We start from the raw sequence: 21,521 nt of genomic DNA on the forward strand, positions 1-21,521 counted from the left end.
CAGAATGCTAGGAATGATCAAGAAGGGGATCACAAACAGATCAGAGAAGGTTATCATGCCACTGTACCGGGCCATTGTGCGCCCTCACTTGGAGTACTGGTTGCCGTACATGAAGAAGGACACGATACTACTCGAAAGGGTCCAGAGAAGAGCAACTAAAATGGTTAAGGGAATGGAGGAGTTGGCGTACAGTGAGAGATTGGAGAAGCTGGGTCTCTTCTCCTTGAAAAGAGGAGACTGCGAGGAGAGTGTTAGAAAACTGGAACGCTCTTCCAGAGTCTGTTATAGGGGAAAACACTCTCCAGGGTTTCAAGACAAAGTTGGACAAGTTCATGCTAAACTGATGAGACTGGACTCATTTGGAGCACTGGTCTTGACCTTGGGGTCGCTGCATGAGCGGACTGCTGGCAAGGATAGACCATTGGTCTGACCCAGCAGCGGCAAATCTTATGTTCTTATGTACCAAATCAGGCGATAGTCCTAAATAGAAACACATAAGAAGGAGGGGTGTAGAGAGACTCCCCGAACTACAAAGCTCTTCTGCTCTGAAAGTATAACAAACATGTTAAACATATTAATTGAACAATCGAAACATCAAAATAACCATACCAATCAGAAACATTTATGGAGCGCAAACATTCTCCTAATTTGTTAAAGCAATAGATTATTTCCCATATCCTTGAGGACAGACTGACATCAGAGTCTCAGTTTTGACTTGAACTTCCTGATTGAGACAGTAGTCAGGCAGAGAAAACAACTTACAGTGTGGGATTCCAGAATGACACACCTATCTGCTAGGAAAGATATTAGCAAGGTAAGAACCTAATCTCTTTTTCTAGTGCAATAGATGTGTCATTCTGGACAGTAGAGATTCTTAAAAGCAGTCCAAGAAATCTAGGGTGGGATCTCTGTGCCTGCTTTTAACACTGAGGAGCCATAGATAGTGTCCTCTAGTGCTTCCACGTCCACTCTGTAGAACTTGGAAAAGGTATGCAGAATGGACCAGGTCACTGTCCTACAAATTTCCTCGGATAAAATCGCCCAAACTTCTGCCCATGCTTCATGTGGAATGTACTTTCAAGAAGACTGGCAATTGCTTACAATATATGCTGATGAGATGGCCATCTGTATCCATCTCGAGATGGTTGCCTTAGACACTAGTCTACAGCATCTAGCCTGACTGGTGAGCACAAATAGATGATCTGACAGTCTGAACTCATTGGTGACCTCCAGATAACATAGGAGGACTCTCCTCATATTCAGCTTTCTCAAAATCTGGTCTATTTTCTTTGACCCTCTGGTCTGGAGCACTGCCAATCTTACTTATTGATTGATATGAAATGTTAAAATGACTTTGACGGAGAACGTCGTAGGCTTCTTAGATCTGAGGAGAGTAGCAATGACTACCTCTGAGTATTCTTTGACCTCTAACGCCATGCACTAAGACCAAAGTACTCCGGATCTTCTATGATCACTGGGCCCTGAGATATAAGATTGGGCTGTATCTGCAGTCTGAGACCCTGGTCCCTCTGAAGACGCCTTAGGTCCACACACCAGATGGTTTGCTATTCAATGAAGTATTTACCCCATCATGAGATATGAAGGAAACACATACAAGAGCTTGTTCTTTGGCCATAGCTGGATTAGGGCAAACAGATCTTCACTTCTGAGTTCAGATCTTAGATTGAAGAACCAGTCTGCCTTCTTGTTCCTCGCCGTAGCCATCAGATCAAAAGTTGGCCAACCTATCGAAGAACAATGGACTGGAATGCTGCTGCAATAATGTTCATTCTCCCGTGTCTAAGGTCTGTTTGCTGAGGAAATCAGCCTGGACATTGTCCCACTCCCACTACCTGTAGGTGAAGCTCTGCTAACCGGAACAATAAATAAGTTCCCAGGCTCAGCTGTACACTCTTGGTGCCTCCTTGGTGATTGACATCTAATGTACCTGGAGTGATTGACATCTAATGTATCTGGAGCAGTGGATGATTAAGTGACCTGCCCAGGACATACGCCACTGCTGTAGCATTGTCCAAGGCTTGGACCACCTATCTTTCCAGACACTTATCCAGCTTCTGTAGTGCCAACTGAATGGCCTGAAGCTCCAGTCTGTTGATGGATCATTTTCTCTGGGAGGCTGACCACTGTCTCTGAACTGGATCTCTGTTGCAATGGCCTCCCCAGCCAAACAAGCTGGCGTCTGTAATGAGAATTACTAACAAAATATTCTGAGGGACATGCCCCATAATAATAACTGTGGATGGAGCCACCAACTCATACTGCAGCAGGATTCCGGAGTCCATGGGAGAGTCTTTTGAAGAGATTCCATTTGTGGGGCCCACTGAGACAGTAGTACATTCTGGAGAGGACGCATGTGAGCCTTCGTCCAAAGGACTACATCTACAGTATATTGGCTGCCATGGAGCCTAGTACTTGAAGATAGTGCTGTGCCACACTTGGCCATCATGTCTTTTATCTGAGTAAAGAGCTTCTGTCTGCGTGCCTCTGGAAGACAGACCCTGGCCTTCCATCGTGTTGAATATTCCAGGGATTGGGTATTCCAGGGATTGGGATGTAACCAGTTGGCTCTTTCAAAAACTCACTATTCAGCCCAAGCTCTGCAAGACCTGGACCACTTGAGCCACTGCTTGTTCCCCATCCATGACGACAGAGCTCTAATCAACCAGTTGTCTAGAACAGTGTTTCTCAACCTTTTCAAGCCAAGTACCTCATAAGCCTAACAAATACCAACCGAGTACCCCTGCCCAAGCTCCACCCCAGACCCGCCCAAACTCTGTCCCTGACTCTACCCCCATAATAATAGTACTAATTGTAATTGTACTAATGTCATTTCTTCCATTTATTTTTAATATACAAACAATACTATATAACCTTATTAACAATACATAATGGTAACCACAAAATTAAACTACATATCAAAAACAGTTATGTTTCACTCTCATAAAGTAAACTGTCTGGCCTCTTGTCAACTGGTATGTTCTTACTGATCATATGACTAGTCAGATTCCTTTTTTTATTTTCCCCCACCTTGCATCCCCTTCAATCTGTCCCCCCTGTTCTCTCTCCACCACCATATCCAACTCAATAAACAATTAATCTGTGGAATTTCTTGTCAAATTATCCACCCATGCCATGCCCCCTAACACAAAAAGCACTTAAACCACAGCAGAACCAGGTTTGATTTCCCCTATGGCTCCTTGTGACTTTGGGCAAGACTCTTAACCCTCCATTGCCCCAGATATAAAACTTGGATTGTAAGTCCATTAACGACAGAGGAAGTACCTGTATGTAATATAAATATGCAAACCACTTCAGCTGCAATGTAATACAAAGGTCTGTTTCTACTACTAAGTCGAACGGTCACAAAACATCATGTCCCCCTTGTCTGAATTGCACTCGCTGCTCCTTTGGTCCTCAGCCCCTAGCCGCACTCCTGCAATGGATGGCGCAAGAAGCAACCCACATGCTGCACATGACTGACCCAGAAGCCTTCTCTCCGACATCAACTCTGACATTGGAGAGAAGGTTTCTGGATCAGTCACTTATGTGTAGTGCCTGAACCACTGCGTGCACCGCCCACTGCAAGGAGCGAGTGTCGAAGGCTGAAGGAGCGAGTGCGGCTCCAAGATTGTCGTGAGAGTAGCAGGGGTGGGCAGGAATGCGAGAACCCGAGCGGCAGCAGATGGATGGGCGGAAATTGGTGGGAATTGGTGACCAGGCCGTGTACCCCCAACAGGCAGCCCGCGTACTCGCGGATTAAGAAACACTGGTCTAGAATTAGAGAATGACACAGGGACAAATTTTCCCCATCCTCATGGGATCTCTCTATCCCTGTCCTATCCCCACGAGCTCTGTCCCTGTGCCTGCCCCATTCCTGCAAGCTCTGTCCTCAATCTGCACAGGCATCAAACACTTTAAAATCATAAGTATTCAAGGCTTGTGCGGTTAATGCAGAGCTTGCAGGATTGGGACAGGGGCAGAACTCGCAGGGACATTGCATGTTCGATTGGCGCAGTGACAGAGGTAAGGCATTCCACAACGCAGGGCCCTGCACAGAAAGTATGGATTTGCAGTTCCCCGCAAGCCTTACGGCTGCTAATGATGGAATTTCTAATCTCAAACTGTCTGAAGACCATAGCTCACGCGAATGACAATGCCACTACAAAAGAAAGTGAACACTTGATGGACAATTATGCTGAAGCACCTTAAACATCACACAAAGAACTTTAAATTCGACCCGCATACCAACAGGCAGCCAATGAAGCTCTTGAAGTATCAGAGTAATGTGATCAAATTTTGAGGCATGAGCAATAAGGCATGCAGCAGCATTTTGTGCCAAATGCAGAGCGCACAAAACACATTTAGGCAAACCTAAATAAATGGAAATACAATAGTCGAGCAAAGGTGTTATCATCAATGTGATAACTGTTCGAAAATTCTGGTTAGAGAGCTAAGCATGCAACCTCCACAGTAAACACAGTTTAAAAAACATGCTGTATATTACTGCCTTAATTTGAGCCTTGAAAGACAAAGTGGAATCAAACGCAACTCCCAAATACTTACACTGCCTCACACTGGGACAACCTCACCTGCAAGGGAAATCTCAGATGGACAAGATGCCAGGTTCTTCCTACGGCCTATCAACTTGCAATCAAGCTCCTGCAATTCAGTAGGCGAGCTAAGCTACTAGGGATAAGGACCCCCGAGCGCCACAAAGTTTTCTGCAGGCTGGCCAAACAGGTCTCTAAGGAATTAACCTGCCGGCTGCAGACCCAAGTATACAGAGCTGTCCCCTGCACTGGGAAGCTCTGGTGCACCGATAGCCACAAAAACTGTGAAAAATGCTGAAAATAATAAAGAAATGCACAGAGGAGATCAGAAAGACACCTTTTGGCTCACGTTCAGCAGGAAAAACTGAAGGGGACAGCAGAGCCTTCTGAAGGAGGAGTTGAAAACATGGAATGGATTCCTTCTGCATGGCTCAAGAGCATAGGGAGAATACTTTACTGTCTAGATGACACACCTATTGCACTAGAATTTATATTAGAACTGTAATCCGCTCAGAGTTCAAGAGGGTTGTGGCAGAATATAAATGCACCTGCTTTAACCCTTTCTAAGATGATATTGTAATTTATCTATCATATTGATATTAGTGAAAGAAAATTGCTGCAGTAGTTAGTCTATAAATGAGAAGCGATAGGAAAGAAAAATCAGAAAACTGGATGACATACACAATGGGTCTCAAATAGAACAGCAGGAAAGATAAAGAAACCCAAGACTGAAAACATGTAAATGCTTCCGATACTCTGGTGTAAGAACTAATACTAATCTATGCTGAGCTCCATTCCCCTCATCATATCCATCCACTTGAAGAACCATTTTACAGAGGGTGTTATGTGCACAAGTGTAGAGAATTATGTGGGATTACTCACCTCTTGGTTTTCACAGTTTTCATACAGTGAAAGTTCATCACTAAAATTCATGTCACTGATGATGTTGGACTCTCTGTCAGGCTGACTGACGTAGAATGACTTTGAGTATTCATCGGATGACGGTGTACTAGGCAAGCTGGCGGGTGTTTGGTTCCCACTGTCTTCAAATTCAGAAACAGTGCTGCAAAAATCCATTCTCAAAAAAGAAGGGTCACTGGGCCAAACATCTTCTTCTTTTTCTAACTTGAGAAGGGTTTCATTTACAAAGGTTTTGTCATCCATTGACAACATATTAAAAGACTGGGTACTGGCATCCAGGGATTTGTTATCCTCTAAACCCCAAGCATCACAAGACATACTGGAGATAGTGATGCCATCGCCTTTGTCTTCATCTGCCTTCTTAGCATAACATTTCGGTAGTTCCTCGGCAGAAAGTCTCTTTTCATCTTCTTTTGTGGAGCCAGACTTGCTGCTCTTTCGGCCACTTCTGACCTCAGAGTTCTTCAGAAACAATCGAACCAGAGTCTCCTGCCAACAGAGCTGCTGAGAAATCTGCTGTGCTGCATCTAGCTGCGTTTGTAAAAGCTGCAGAACCTGTACAGAGCAAAATAGGTAAATTAAAAGACAATAAAAGGGAATCTCTTTACACAAAGAAATGTTATTGAACAGCACAGTATGATGGAGCCAAGATATCATATTTATAATAGGCTAATGAAATAAGAGCACTAATCCAGCTTTTGATAACTGGGTAAAGCGAAAGCTGACCTGTAACCTTATAAAATAAACACAGTTTTCAAATTCCCTGGTATTTGTTAACTTGAACTCTTTTTAAATGTATGGATTCCCAATACTGACATAAATCCAGCAAATCTCTAAAGTTCAGCCACGTCCTAAACTTCCCAAGAAGGTTTCATTTGAGAATATGCAAAATTCAGGGGCAACAGAAAGCAGTGTTGAAAATCATCCCAGCCGACAAAGAAATCTACCCTGACATGGCAAATAAAAAAGGTTAACAGAAACAAAAAGAAAGTCCAACTTGGTCTGCAGAAAAAAACACCAACCAGGAGAAACCAACAAAACTGCAGACTGTGTACAAGATGCAGGCAAATTTATTGTATCAAAATTAAAATGCAAAAAATAATATAAATAAAACCTTTTTACCAATCAAAGGACCCGACATGGTCCATGGTAAATAAGGTCTAAAACATACCACAGAAAAATTGAAGATAACAACAAAATGCCTTTATGTTATGTTTGCCGAGAATTGCTGACGCTTTACTTCTGTCAGCAATTCTTGGCAAACATAACATAAAGGCATTTTGTTGTTATCTTCAATTTTTCTGTGGTATGTTTTAGACCTTATTTACCATGGACCCCTGACGAAGGTTTGTCCGAAACACGGACCGTGTCGGGTCCCTTGATTGGTAAAAAGGTTTTATTTATATTATTTTTTGCATTTTAATTTTGATACAATAAATTTGCCTGCATCTTGTACACAGTCTGCAGTTTTGTTGGTTTCTCCTGGTTGAAATAAAAAAGGTTAAAAACTTATTTTCCAACTTCAAACATGGTTTTCCTCAGTTTCCTACTTTGTTTCAGTCTGTTGACTGCTAAATACAACTTGCCCAATAAAATTGTTATCATCTTTCTTCTATATTTTGTGGTAACCTCAATTCAAAGGAACAAACATGGTAGAGATAATGCTCTATTCTGTATCACTTGGTAGACTGGTATAGTCCTTACGAATGGGTTATATGCAGCATTACTACCTGCAGGTGGAGAATGAGCACAAACTTGAATATCAGGCTAGAATCTGCCCAGCAACTCAGTCTGTCTCAGTCTCCATAGTAGGTGGGTAAGACTAGATTGGCTCCCTTCTTAGTACTGCTAGAATTTTGTTTTAGACTTCTGGGGTCCCCTTTTATGCCGAATAGAGCTTGGATGGTTCCTGTTTGGGGATCCGTCCGACCTCGGGGGTGTTAAACCCAGTGGGACTCGTGCTTGTTCCCTCCCCCCACCTCCCCATATTTTTGTAGAGGTGCCTCAGTCGGCGGCCTGGCCCCCTGGTTGGTCAGCCCTCCAGCTTTGAGAGCCTTGGAGTCTAAACTAACCTAAACTAAACCTTAAGTTTGTATACCGCATCATCTCCATAAAGATAGAGCTCGACAAGGTTTACAGGTAATTCAATAAATGAGGGAAGGACATAATAAGAAATTAGAGGTTATGAAGAGGATAGCTAGCTTGTTCTGTAAAAAAAAAAAATCCTGAGGTGTACCAGTCTAAAGGGCTCATTTCACTTTAAAACCGCCTTTTTACTGTATTTTCTCATCTAACCAGCACTTTTCTTTCAGCTAGGGCGCTTTTCAGCACAATGAGCACTTTTAAAGGGAAAAAAAAATGCTTATTGTGCTCCAGATGCGAGTTACTCACGACCGGCCTGTGCAAGCGTTGTGCAAACCGGAGCGGTGGGGTAGCCTCATCAGCAGCGGATGCTGGCAGCCAGGGCACCCCAGGATTCCCCCAATGCCCATGAGGAGGATTCCCCAGCCACCGACGGTCATGGAGAAAAGGATTCCCTTGCTGCCGGAAAGGCTGGGGATTCCTTTTCGCATCGGTTGGTTCCTCGGCCTTAGCGTCAGGAAAGTCCCAGGCTTTTCAGATGCCGCAGGCTGCAGGAGCTCCGATTTGGGCGGATTCAGGTCCAATTTCGGCGGGAACCTCTTCCTTCATCTCAATTACCTCAGGTGATCTTCCCCCTGTTCTGGAAATACAGAGGCAAGGTATGGCAGGGTCCCCTGCTGGGACAGGGAGTCCCTTGGGGCCACCAGGGGGTTTTCTCTCTGAATTTATGTTAGCACTTTGTAAAGCTTATGTGCTGGAGGCTGGAGGTTCCGTGTCCACTCCGGGGGTCTCGGGGGGGGGGGGGGTTGCCCTCGACGTCTTCCCTGGTGAGGCTCCACACAGCGGCATTTTTTTCCCCACTCAACTCCTCTCTCATCCAAACACCCAAGGATCTCTTGGGATGAGGATTTTTGCCCAAAGCAAGAAGTTATTGATGAGGACCTGGACCCTTGGGGAGATTTCCAGAATCCTCTTGGGGGGGTCGGATTACACCAGCGAGGGGTTCGAACACCCCCCAGCTGGTGAAGATGCATCTGTGGTGCGCATTTTTCAGCGGGAAGAGCTTCATGAGTTAATTCTTCAGATCTCCTCGGTTTTGCACTTTGAGGACACCGTGTTAGAGCCCCCGCGTATGGTGGACCCTTTGCTTAAGGGGATCCGCCATGCTTCCCGCTCTTTTCCTATGCATCAGGATATTCGGGATATTATGCTCGCACAGTGGCAGGTGCCAGAAGCTCCCTTTCGTTTTGCGCGCTCCATGGCCCGTCTGTATCCCATTCCTGAAGGGGATAGGGACACTCTGAAGTCACCTGTAGTGGACGAGGTGGTCTCGGACATCTCTAAGAGGCATACTGTGCCAATTGAGGGCGGTGCGGCCTTGAAGGACCCAGAGGAGCTGAAGTTGGAGTCCCTCATTAAACAGAGTTTTGATGTGACAGCTCTGGTGGTCCAAGCGACAATGTGTGGTGGGCTCGTGGCATGTTTTCACTGAGCCGAAAATGTCCTTGACTGTAAAACTGAGGATAAGGAATTGCTCAAGCGTGAGGTGGCAAAGATTGAATTGGGTGCTTCTTATCTTTTAGATGCCTTGTATGACTTGTGAGCTTCAGCCAAGTTGTTGGCGTTTGCAATGGCAGCTCGCCGTATCTTGTGGCTTTGTGCTTGGTCGGTGGACTTGGCGTCCAAAGCTAAATTAACAGTTTCCTTTTAAGGAATCTTTCTTGTTTGGTGAGGACCTAGAAAGGTTGGTCCAGACTCTCACTAATTCTAAAGTGCCTCGTTTGCCTGAGGATAGGCCTAGGCTGCTGGCTCGAGATGGCACTGCTCTTGGGCGTGATTTCTGTCGTTTCCACCCTGGTCGTGGGGCTGCCTCTTTTCAGTCCCCTGGGCTCTCTAGAGATAGGTTCTTCCTGTGCATGCAGTCCTTTTGGGGGGCCTGCCAGGGTGTGGGTAGCGCCACCGCTGGGTCCCCTGCCACCCGTCCTGCCCAATGACTCCTTGCCGGCACCCATCGTTGTTCCGGTGAGGGCTTGACTGAGGGATTTTTATCCAAAGTGGGCAGACATCACGTCCGATCAGTGGGTTCTGGAGGTGATTCGGGACGGTTATGCTCTGGAATTTGTCCGTTCCTTGCCAGACCGGTTTCTCACTTCTCCCTTGCAGGTGGCGTGGAAGCAGCCCTTCTAACTCAGGGTCCCATTTGTCTTACGGCTTGGCTCTTGAAAGGGGTCACCTAGGTAAGATGGGGTATTCAGTTAAAGTGATCTCAACTCTCTTGGGGTCCTAGAGCCTTTCCTCCTCTCGGGCTTATGTGAAGGTTTGGCGTCTATTTGAGGAGTGGTCTCTTTTCACGCTTCCCTGCCTAACATCTTAGAGTTCTTGCAGAATGGCCTGGATAGTGGACTGGCTTGGTCATCTCTCCGGGTTCAGCTTGCAGCCTTTCAGGGTTTATTGAAAGGTCAGCGTTTGACTGCCATTCCTGATGTGATTCGCTTCTTGCGGTTGGACATGTTGCTCAAGCCTCCCGTACGACCCTCTGTTCCATCTTGGGGTCTGAATCTGGTTCTGTCAGCTCTAGTGCGCCCTTCTTTTGACTGCTCTTTGAAGGACCTTACTCTTAAAGCGGTCTTCTTGGTGGCTAGTACTTCAGCTAGATGTGTTTCTGAGCTGCAGGCTGTCTCTTGTAGGACTCCCTTTTTGGAGTTTTCTAAGGAATGGGGTTTTCTTGAGGCCTATTCCTTCCTTTCTGCCAAAGGTAGTTTCTCCTTTTCATGTCAATCAGGTAGTGGTCCTCCTGGTGTTGGGTAGCCGGGAGGGCTCTTCCTAGCAGAGACAGCTGCGCAAGTTGGATGTCAGTCGGGTCCTTCGCTTTTATGTGCAGAGGACCCAAGAGATCAGGAACTCAGATCATCTCTTTGTCCTCCTAGCGCAGGGGTGGGCAACGAGGGCCACAACCTAGTCGGGTTTTTAGGATTTCCCCAATGAATTTGCATGAGATCTATTTGACTCCCATTGTATGCAAATGGATCTCATGCATATTCATTGGGGAACTCCTAAAAGCCCGACTGGATTGTGGCCCTCGTTGCCCACCCCTGTTCTAGCGGGTCCTCGTAAGGGGGATGACGCTTTTAAGGCTTGCTTGCTGGATCAAGGAGACTATTGCTTCCGCTTATCTTCTGAAGAAAATGCCTGTTCCAGAATTTCTTAAGGCTCATTCCACTAGAGGTCAGGCAGCTTCTTGGGCTGAATCTTCTCTGGTGCTTCTGAAGGCGTCTGGGACTGGTTTTCTTGAGTCTTGAACTAAGTTTTCTCTTTAATAAAATGCTGAATTATGTTTAATTGCAGACCTAACGTATCTCATGTTCTAGCCTGCCTGCATTGGGTGTTTTAGCTTGGGCATTTTAGCTTCTTATGATTATTTCAGCATACACAATAGTGTATTCTGCCCTCCTGGACATGTAACAAAAAGACTGCAGGGCTTAGATAAGTGACCTGCTTAGGACCAATGATTGTTAAGAAAAGTAACACGTGAGAAGTTTTTTCTAGAATTCAGTTGTATAGCCAGAAAATTGTATAAATATCACTGTAACTTCCTGGTTTCGGGACTTCTGAAACTGCCAGTTAGGTGCAAGGGAGTCGCATAAGTATGCTAATAAAAACAATGTTGCTTTCTTCAAGTCTCTAAGTTTTGTGGCTGACCAAAGTGACCTTTTACGTCCAGTGGATATTTGCAAGGCTGCAGTTTGGTCTTCTCTGCATTCCTTTATACAACACTACCGTGTGGATGTTCAAGCACATTGGGTCCCGGTATTTGGTGAACGAGTTCTGGTGTTAGCCCTTTGGGGGTCCCACACTTAATGGGTATGTCTCATTTGTAAGGACTATACCAGTCTACCAAGCGATACAGAAGAAGAAATTAGGTTCTTACCTGCTAATTTTCTTTCTGTTAGCTTGTAGACTGGTATAGTTCCCCACCCTGTCTGTCTTTGTGCGGTGATTGTGGGTTTTTATTTTGCTCGCTTGCAAATTTTGTTTTTTTCTGCAGGTTCTAGAATTTTTAGGCTGGGGAGAAGTAAGAACAGCGGCTATGGCTCAGCTGGCTTAGCTGGTGAGCATGTTTTCTATACCAGGATTAAATTCTACACATGTTCCAACAGTAGTTTATAAGTTTTTGTTGTTTATTCCACTCCTGTTCGGAGTGTGCTATACTGTTTTCAGTTGAAGTCTTTCCTAGGTTCTGCTTGGCTATTCGGCAGACTGAATTGCTGGGCAGATTCTAGCCTGATACACAAGTTTGTGCTCAGTCTCCACCTGCTGGTAGTAATGAGGCATATAATCCATTCGTAAGGACTATACCAGACTACAAGCTAACAGAAAGAAAATTAGCACGTAAGAACCTAATTTCTCCTTATCACTAATAATAAAACCCTAAGCGCGCATGCGCACTTAGGGTTTCGTGTTCCCTGCCGCCGTGTTTTCTGATCCGTGGCCGGATTCTATTTTAGAACCCAGCGGCAGGGAACACTCTGGCCAATCCCCTCCTCCCGCCCTGACTCACTGCCAGAGAAACCGCTGCTGCCGCTGATTCAGAACGGGGGGCACAACTGCCGGCATCTATTTCTCCCCCTGCTCCCTCTCGCCTGCTCACCCGCTCGCAACGTTTAACTGAAAAGCGCTGCGCTAAGCTGCCACTGGCCTCGCCGTCTTCTCTTCACTGCGGCCCGCCCTCTGACAACTTCCTGTTTCTGCTAGGGCGGGCCGCAGTAGAGAGAAGACACCGAGGCCAGCAATAGCGTGGCGCAGCACTTTTCTTTGAGGCAAGTAGAATTCTGCAGAGCGTATACACAGGGAGAGCAGGAAAGGGGTGCTGCTGACGGGGGGAGAGAAAAGGAAGGGAACAGGGGGAGCAGGCAAGGGGTGGGTGCACATGGAAGGGGGGAAATGCTGCTGCTGCACAGGGAAAAGGAGGAATGCTGCTGCACAGGGAAGGGGGGAATGCTGTTGCTGCTACACAGGGAAAGGGGAATGCTGTTGCTGCACAGGGAAGTGGGTGGAGGGGGGATAGGGAAAGGGGCCAGGGAGCAATCTTGGTTTGCTTTGGGGGGGAGACAGAAGGAGGACATGGAGAGAGACAGAAAGGTAGGCAGGCAGCACATGAGAATGAAAGACAGACACAAAGAAAGACAGCAGGCAGGGAGACAGAAAGAAAGAAAGAAAGACAGACAGACAAAGGGGGCCAGGGAGAGAGACAGACAGAAAGACAGACTGTGGGAGGGAGAGAGACAAAGAAAGGAAGAAAGAGACAGGGGCAGGGAGAGACACAGAAAGAAAGAAAGACAGACATATTTCTAGCACCCGTTAATGTAACGGGCTTAAACACTAGTTCTTGCATAAAGTAATGTTATCAGTCTATTACAAAAATATAATTCCTGGGAAGACAAAAATGAAAGCTTCCAATTTACCCACCCTACAAACAGGAAAAACATCATTAACCAGAATTTTGTTGATTCTAAATACTATATCATACAAATGTGGTTAGAGTTAAATACTATATTATATAAATGTGCTTAGAGTTAAATTTCTACTTACATAAGGCTCCTTTTAGCAAGCAGCAGTAGAGCTTTTTACCATGGGCTGGCGAGGTAAATTCTCCTATGCTCATTCAATTTCTATGAGTGTCTGAGCATTTACCTCGCTGGCCCACGGTAAAAGGCTCCACTGCTGCTTGATAAAAAGAGCCTATGCTTATTTATCAATCACAGGTGCATTTCCAGCTTCAACATTACATAATGTTGCAGCCCGCTAGGGACATTCATGTGGCCTTCTGTATATAAAGATTGCCCACACCTGCTATGTGTCAACAATGTGCACACTTTTGTTTCAAGATTCTGGAGGTGTTCACAGGGTGGGATTTGCTTAAGGGAACAAATAAGCATTTAATTTTGCCTCAAATACTTGCACAAAAAAAAATGTGTGCAGCCATTTTTTTCATGGGGAAATAAAGAAAAAGTATATGCATAGTTTTTCTTTGACTACTGCAGCAAATCATGATAGGAAAAACTATCCATAGAGTTTGCCTAGTTGTGGGTACCAAAAAATATAGACAACTGAATTATTTGGTTTCCTTTCACTCACATTCATTTTAGTTGAATCCATCCAGCATCATCCTATCTCTTTATGTTTCTGTTATTTTAGAGGCACTAACCTTCCTGCATATAGCCACTCGCATTGTTAAATCTGCTTTATGGGCTAAGTGCACCACGGCGACAAGATCTTTGTAATTCACAACAGGATCTGTGGATAGGAACATGGATTAACAAGTATATGAAAAATTGCAATTCACAAACATAAGATTTAAAATCATCTTTCCCGTAATAACAATTTAGTGGTGTAGTCAGACCTTTACATTTTGGGGTGCCTGAACCTAAAGTGGGTGGGCATAAAATGTTGTCCCCCCCTCCATCCCTGTGATCCCCCAATTCAAAGTGCCAACTGCCAGCTTTGGGGAATTTCTGGCCACTGGAGGACCTTTTCTTCTTGGGGATCCCCGATAGCCACAGCAATGGTGCTACAATTTTGAAGGGGAGCCTGAACCCAGTGGAGGAACAGGTACCCCTAAGCCTACCTCCCTGGGGCTCCACCACTGATTTAAACATATAAAAATTGTTCATCCCCACTGATTAGAATTTCCAGCAAAATTTATTCAATGAGTTGATAAAAATGTCAATATCCTAGGTCTAAAAAAAAGATGCAGAAAGGCCCTGAATATCTAGGGTAAGGTAAAGGATAAAGATCATGTATATGATAAACCACCTTTCTGTGGTATAAGCAAAGTGATTTACATATTATATACAGGTATTTTCTCTATCCCTGTTTGTTCACAATTTAAGTTTTGTACCTGGTTTCCTTGGTTCTCAGTCCACTGTTCTAATCATTGGGCTACTCCTCCACTCCAAGAATCTCTCAAAGACTTTTACAAACCCCAGATTTTAGGATGACCCCTGCTCTCCAGTGTACATATATTGCCAGCTGCATCAAACATGCATGAGTCGGGATTGGTACCGGAGGACTGAAGGGTGGATGTGGTCCCTCTCCACAAAATGGAAGTAAGGAAGAAGTAGGGAATTACAGGCTGGTAAGTCTAACTTCTGTGGTAAGCAAATTAATGGAAGCGCTTTTAAAACAGAGAATGGTCAAGTTTCTGGAATCTTGTGAATTACAGGACCGGAGGCAACATAGATTCACTAGAGGTAGGTCTTTTCAGACAAATCTAATCAATTTCTTTGACTAGGTGACCAGAGAATTGGATAGAGGATGTGTGCTAAATGTGGTAAATATAGATTTAAGCAAAGCCTTTGACAGTGTTCCACACAGCCGTCTAATAAATAAACTGAGTGCCCTTGGGATGGGTCCCAAAGTGACAGGCTGGGTCAAGCTCTGGTTGAGTAGAAGGCAACAAAGGGTAGTGATCAATGGAGATCACTCTGAGGAAAGGGATGTTACCAGTGGTGTGCCTCAAGGTTCTGTTCTTGGGCCTGTTCTTTTTAACATTTTTATAAACGATATTGCTGAAGGGTTGTGAAGTAAGATTTGCCTCTTTGCGGATGATACCAAAATCGGCAATAGAGTAGACACGCCAGATGGTATGAATAACATGAAGAAAGACCTGGCGAAGCTTGAAGAAATGTCTGAAATTTGGCAGCTAAAATTTAATGCTAAGAAATGTACGGTAATGCATTAGGGCTGCAAAAACCCAAGGGAACAGTACAGTTTAGGAGGCGAAGAACTTATGTGCTCGGCAGAAAAGCGGGACTTGAGTGTGATTGTACGCAATGATCTTAAGGTGGCCAAACAGATTGAAAAGGTGGCGGCGAAAGCTAGGATACTAGGTTGCATAGGGAGAGGTATGGCTGGTAGGAAAAAGGAGGTATTGATGCTCCTGTATAAGACTTTGGTGAGACCTCATTTAGAATATTGGTATAATTCTAGAGGCCGCACCTTCAAAAAGATAAAAAAAAGGATGGCGTCGGTCCAGAGGAAGGCTACTAAAATGGTGTGTGGTCTTCATCATAAAGTGTATAGGGACAGACTTAAAGATCTCAATCTGTATATTTTGGAGGAAAGGCAGGAGAGGGGAGATATGATAGAGACGTTTAAATCAAAAACAAATGTAAAATATGTCACTCACCAGCAGTGGACTAACTCTCTAAGATACAACATTAAATTTCAAAACGGGTGGAGAAAAAACCTCAAGAAAATTTGCATCACGCAGCAATCACTGATGATTTACAGCTGGCGTTAATATCGTCATTGGCAAAAAAAAACAAAAAACCCTCACTCTCCAAAATGTAAGGATCTAAAGAGGAACAAACCCCACTACTGTTTCATTGCAAATTTGTTTATGAACCTTGTTTAGTTAATTGTTCATTTACCTTTTGTGCTTTGTTTTTGGCTCAATAAAAATCATTTAAACATCCCTTTTATCATTTTTGTCACCCTTCTCTGTACGCTTGAACCAATGAGTTCAAGAGATTCAAACAACTCAGACAACTTAATGCAAGATAGGCTGTTGCTAGTAAGGAAGGTGGAAAATTTGAAAATTATACTAAAATGTTGAATTTAAGAATACTTAACTTTCCTAAAACACTAGCAATGTCTTCTAGAGATTTATTTTATAAATTTCTGAAAGTTTCAAGTTTATTAAAAGTTTGTTGTACACGCAAAATCAAATACTTCAATGTGGATGACAATTATAATTAGGAGACAAAATTAAAATAATTTGTACACATAAACATACAATGTGTGTACACAAGTAATTAGCGATACAAAAGGGAAGAGAGGAAAGTAAAAGTACATTTAAGGAAAAAACAACATCAGGAGGGTGATGAAAAATATTTTATAAATATGGCTAAGCCTAAAAAGAGGATAAGGAGGTTGTGATTAGACATAAGGTCTGGTTAAAATTAGGTATTTGAGCTTGGGATTAATGATAGATGAATTATCCTATCTATGACTCAAATACCCAGAGACTGGTTTTCCACCTCTACATAAGATATACTATCTTCCAGTTTCTAAGGCGGCTTCTCTATCTGAGGCTCCACTTGAATTACCAAGTCCTATGAATATAACAAAAATACTGGAAACCTCAGACGTTGAAGTTATTTCACATTCTATACTTCTGGTGACATTTGTCTTTCAACAAGACAAAGAGGCACTTCTTAGCCTTAAAGAAGTGACCTTTATGGATTCTAAGATCTCCATGTTTCCAGATGTTTCTAAACTAACTCAAACTAGAAGGAAAGGGTTCCTAGAAACGAGACAATATGTACTTTCTTTGGGGGCTAGATTTCAGCTTAGATATTCCTGTAAATGTTTGGTCCTTTTGGATCATCATTCATATATTATTTTTGATCCCCCACAGTTACGATTTTTTCTTGAGGCAAAAGGAGTAATACTTTCCAGTGCCTCCACAGTGTAGTAAGGTCCTAGTGATTAATGTAGACGATGTACCACTGTACTAATGATTTTATTTTATTTTATTTTCCTTTTAATATCAGGTATGGAAAACCTTTCATACGCAGACTGGTTGGGAAGGCTGGGGCTCTTCTCCCTTGAAAAGCAGAGACTCAGAGGAAACATGATAGAGACTTTCAAGATCATGAAAGGCATAGAGAAGGTAGAAAGGGACAGATTCTTCAGATTATTGGGAACCATAAGCACAAGGGGGCACTCAGAGAAGCTGAAAGGGGACAATTTTAGAACCAATGCTAGGAAGTTCTTTTTTACACAGAGGGTGGTGGACACCTGGAATGCGCTTCCAGAGGTTGTGATAGGACAGAGTACACTACGGGGGTTCAAAGAAGGATTGGATAAATTCCTGAACGATAGGGGGATTGAGGGATACAGATAGAGGTAGAGATAGGTTTTAGATAGAGTATGGATAGAAGGATAAAAGGGATCAAAGGGCTTAGAGAAGGATCACATTACAGGTCATGGGCCTGATGGGCCGCTGCGGGTGAGAACTGCTGGGCACGATGGACCTCTGGTCTGACCCAGCGGAGGCAACTTCTTATGTTCTTATCCCTTGATAAAATGAATTGTCTCTCCCAGAATGTGGGCTTTATGAGAGATTGGTAATATTATATTGAATGTTATTTGACCTAATTGGTTAATTGACTTTTCCTTTTCTTTTTATTTGATATGTAAAACCTCTTTTCCTTATATATACTGGTTTAAGTATATTTATAAAAGTATAAATAAATATATTTTAAAAATTAGACAAACTCAATCCTGCTTAAGTTTTTAAAGACATTAAAACCCACTGATTGGATTAATAATAATTAGTATCATGTTTAATAATAATTAGTATCATGTTGGCTGTTATATTATCTTTGGTATATAGATTTATTTTTCTTTTTTTATTCTGCCTTGAATCTTTTCATGGAATTAGGTGATTATATTGTATATTGCTGAATACTGTAGAAGAGAATAAAATAGAAATTACATGTGATCTACTCCCATTCCAAACTCAATACAGTAGGAAGTGTCAGCCTAGCTATCACTACCATTCAGCATTTTTAGTTGGCATTACTTATGTCAGCGAAGGCCTATGGGAAATTATATCAATCTGACTCTGGCATGGGAATGCAGATAGACCCTGAGGACAGGAAGACTATTTTAAGTATCCCTGATATGTTTTAAGCAGCCCTGATTGAATCATGACTAGCTAAAAGGTGTTAATGTCTGATTAAGAGGGTGCTTAGGACAATGGGTCCAAGTGCACAGATCAAGCACAGAGACTAATCCCATGTTCCATGCTTGCAGGTATCACACCCTCCTTTGTCAATTAAATTGACCATTGTCTCAAACAGTTTGCAAGTTCTAAACAGAAAGATACTGGGGCATACAGGTTTCTATATTCAGCCAAACTATAAAAGCCTGCTCTCTGCAACACACATCTATCTTTTTCTATCTAGCTATCAATCTATCTATCAATCTGTGGAGGAGAGGGGTCTTGGCTCTCTTTCTCTCTCTCTCTGCCTTTCCCTGAAACTTCACACTTCCTTCTGGACTCTGTAAAGCAGGGAAACTGCTTTGCTCTCTGCTTAATTGTAATGCTTATAAATATTGCTTTTCTGTAAGCCTATTTCTATAATATATTCTTTATGCAATCACCTCTGGCTGTGCCTATTATTCTACTTCCTGGTGAAACTTCAGTGAGGGAACTGAATCTGGGACCAGCGTTTGTCAGTATGCCTTTAACTTAACCCCTACCACCATACATTGGGGGGGGCACAAACAAAACTGACAGGAAGAATGACAAGTTGGGTTCAATATAACAAGGTAACCCTTTAATTAAAATAATGATGTGAGAATACTCTCAATGGGCAACAACAGATCCACACTATTACATCCCTTCAAATCAAGGAGTGGATTTGAGATATATCTGCTCTTTCACCATATTTGTACTTTGGGATAAGTCTGGGGAATACAGTGGCCAGGAAGACAAAAAAGTTAAACATTTATTTATTACCATACCTGCATGCAACACTTGGTTGAGAAGATTTTTGACAAGTGAAACAGTAACTGGTGCTTCATTCAGGAGGAGACCCAGTCCTGAGTAACCAACTTCCCTTAGCCTGATGCGCTGCTTACTCTTCTCATAGACCTTATTGCACTTTAGCATCTGTTCTATGATCTGCCAAGATCAATGCACACTAAGTTACATTCCCACAAAAAGCCCACAGCAAAACAAAAAGCATGAATGACATTTATGCTATATTTCCTATTAACTCATATTGAAATGTTAACATTTAAAAACCTATTTTCATTTTTTTTTTCATGTGCTTTCTTGGGCTTTTTTTCAAGAGCTTCATGAACTTGGCATTCTGATTTTGCCAAGCAATCTGTTAATTACTGCCTCACATAACTTGTAACCTGTAAGATAATTAGTCACTTTTTATATTCAGTAGAGTGTACAGGAGAAATCACAACCATTATTTGTCTAGTAGCATTACATCATGCAGCTTATTTCTCTGATGCCAATAAGATCGAGGATCACATTGTATCCGACTCTGAAGTAAATACTTTCTCCCCACTTAACTCATGCTCAGTATAAATAAACTAGCTTCTTTCCCTTTTATCCCTAATGTCACAACTTTGTTCAGCAGTAATCCCAAGTTCTGTCTTATAATGTGGCCTAAATATTGAACAATCATAATAACCCTGTATTCTTGGGCAATTCTACAATCAGTGTATCAAAGTATCTCTCCTTGTTCAGTGCACACCTAGCCCTTTGTGAATGAGCTTGCAAAAAACATATCCTATATAATATTCAATATTAGCATTCTCTCAAATCTGCAATAGAAACTAGTCCCAGTATTTACTTTAGGTAAGAGAGCACATTATGGTTTCCCCAAGTATTCCGGTATTTTCATTCATTTGCTATTTAAGCTTCTCTGATTTCCCAACTGTTCTGCTGCTAAATGGACTTTGCGCATTTTCAAAATCCCTGTTTCTTCCCAAATTTAGAAGAAACATTCACCGTGTTTAAAATACCTAGGCAATATTGAACCAGTACATAGGCATAACCTTCTTGATCTTACCTGAAAATGCTTTTGTAATTCAGGAAACTCCATAACCTTCCCCACCTCATCAATCAGGTTCTCTAGCAAAGTAATCTCTTCCTTAGCTCATCTTGTGAATGCTGCATTCTCGTTACTGAGGGGAAATCTACATTGACCCTAACAAACAACTAATCCAAGCTTTCTCAATTCCTTCCATATCTCTCTCAGAGGGGTTTAAGATAATACTACAGGTACACCACCGATTTTCTGGCAACTGACTACAGGGTGAAACTGAAAGAAGCCAAGAGAGAGATATGTCTGGCAAAAGCGCAAATGGCCTGGAATGTAAAAAAGGGAGACAAAAATTTTTTCAGATATAATAGTGAAAGGAAGAAGAAAAAAAATGGAATTGCGAGACTAAAAGATTATATGTATCGATATGTGGAGAGTGATGAGGAAAAAGCAAATATGTTAAACAAATACTTCTGTTCTGTGTTCACGGAAGAAGATCCTGGAGAAGGACCAAGATTGCCGAGGTCTGCTGCACGAGGTCTGCTCGCTCGCCGCTTGACTTTCCCACCACTCCTTTTGTTTCTTCCAATATAACTTCCGGTTTCGTAAAACTGGATGTTACATTAGATGGGAAGAGTCCGGTGGCCGGCGGCATGAAATATCCTGAACTCGTCTTGCGGCTGAATCGGTGAGTCCGGGTTTTTAATAAAAACAAACCGATTCGAATCGGTGAACCAATTAGAATCATGAATCGGGCAGCACTACTGCCACACCTCTATTCCACACCATCCTTCACAAATAATGTGTTTCAGCCGTAAGGACAAAAAAAAACCAGAAGATGACCTGTGGTGCTCAATAAAAACAGTTACTTACCGTAACAGGTGTTATCCAGCGACAGCAGGCAGTTATTCTCACATATGGGTGACGTCATCCATAGAGCCCTGGTATAGACAGCTTCAAAAGTGCATCGCCACTTTAAGAACTTGAGAAAGTTTGTGAACTGCCTGCACCGCGCATGTGCGAGTTCCTTACCGCCCGATGTCGCTTGCGGCTCCTCAATTCGGTAAGCAAGCTAAGAAGCCAACCAGGGGAAGTGGGTGGGTTGTGAGAATATCTGCTTGCTGTCCCTGAAAAAAACCCGTTTTGGTAAGTAACTGTGCTTTATCCCAGGACAAGTAGACAGTATATTCTCACATGTGGAACTCCCTAGCTTACTATGATGAGATGGAGGGAGTGTTGGCTATTAGGAAAATAAATTTTGCAATACTACTTGGCCAAAGTGACCATCCCATCTGAAATAAGATTCCAGACAGTAGTGTGATATGAATGTATGAATTGAGGACCAAGTAGCAGCTTTACAGATTTCATC

General features: G+C 43.0%; 1 protein-coding gene across 3 annotated transcripts in view; it reads right to left on the minus strand.

Annotated features, from left to right (window-relative positions):
- Positions 1-21,521, minus strand: part of NBEAL1 (neurobeachin like 1) — a 400,332-nt gene that overhangs the window by 168,977 nt on the left and 209,834 nt on the right. For all 3 annotated transcript variants that reach the window (XM_033945971.1, XM_033945972.1, XM_033945970.1), the window contains 3 exons: positions 19,113-19,272; positions 13,780-13,868; positions 5,454-6,047 (listed from right to left, as the gene is read on the minus strand). In XM_033945971.1, coding sequence (XP_033801862.1) covers positions 5,454-6,047; positions 13,780-13,868; positions 19,113-19,272 — 843 coding nt within the window. The remainder of the gene's footprint in view (positions 1-5,453; positions 6,048-13,779; positions 13,869-19,112; positions 19,273-21,521) is intronic.

This window comes from Geotrypetes seraphini, chromosome 5 (assembly GCF_902459505.1).
Source record: "Geotrypetes seraphini chromosome 5, aGeoSer1.1, whole genome shotgun sequence".
NCBI lineage: Eukaryota > Metazoa > Chordata > Amphibia > Gymnophiona > Dermophiidae > Geotrypetes > Geotrypetes seraphini.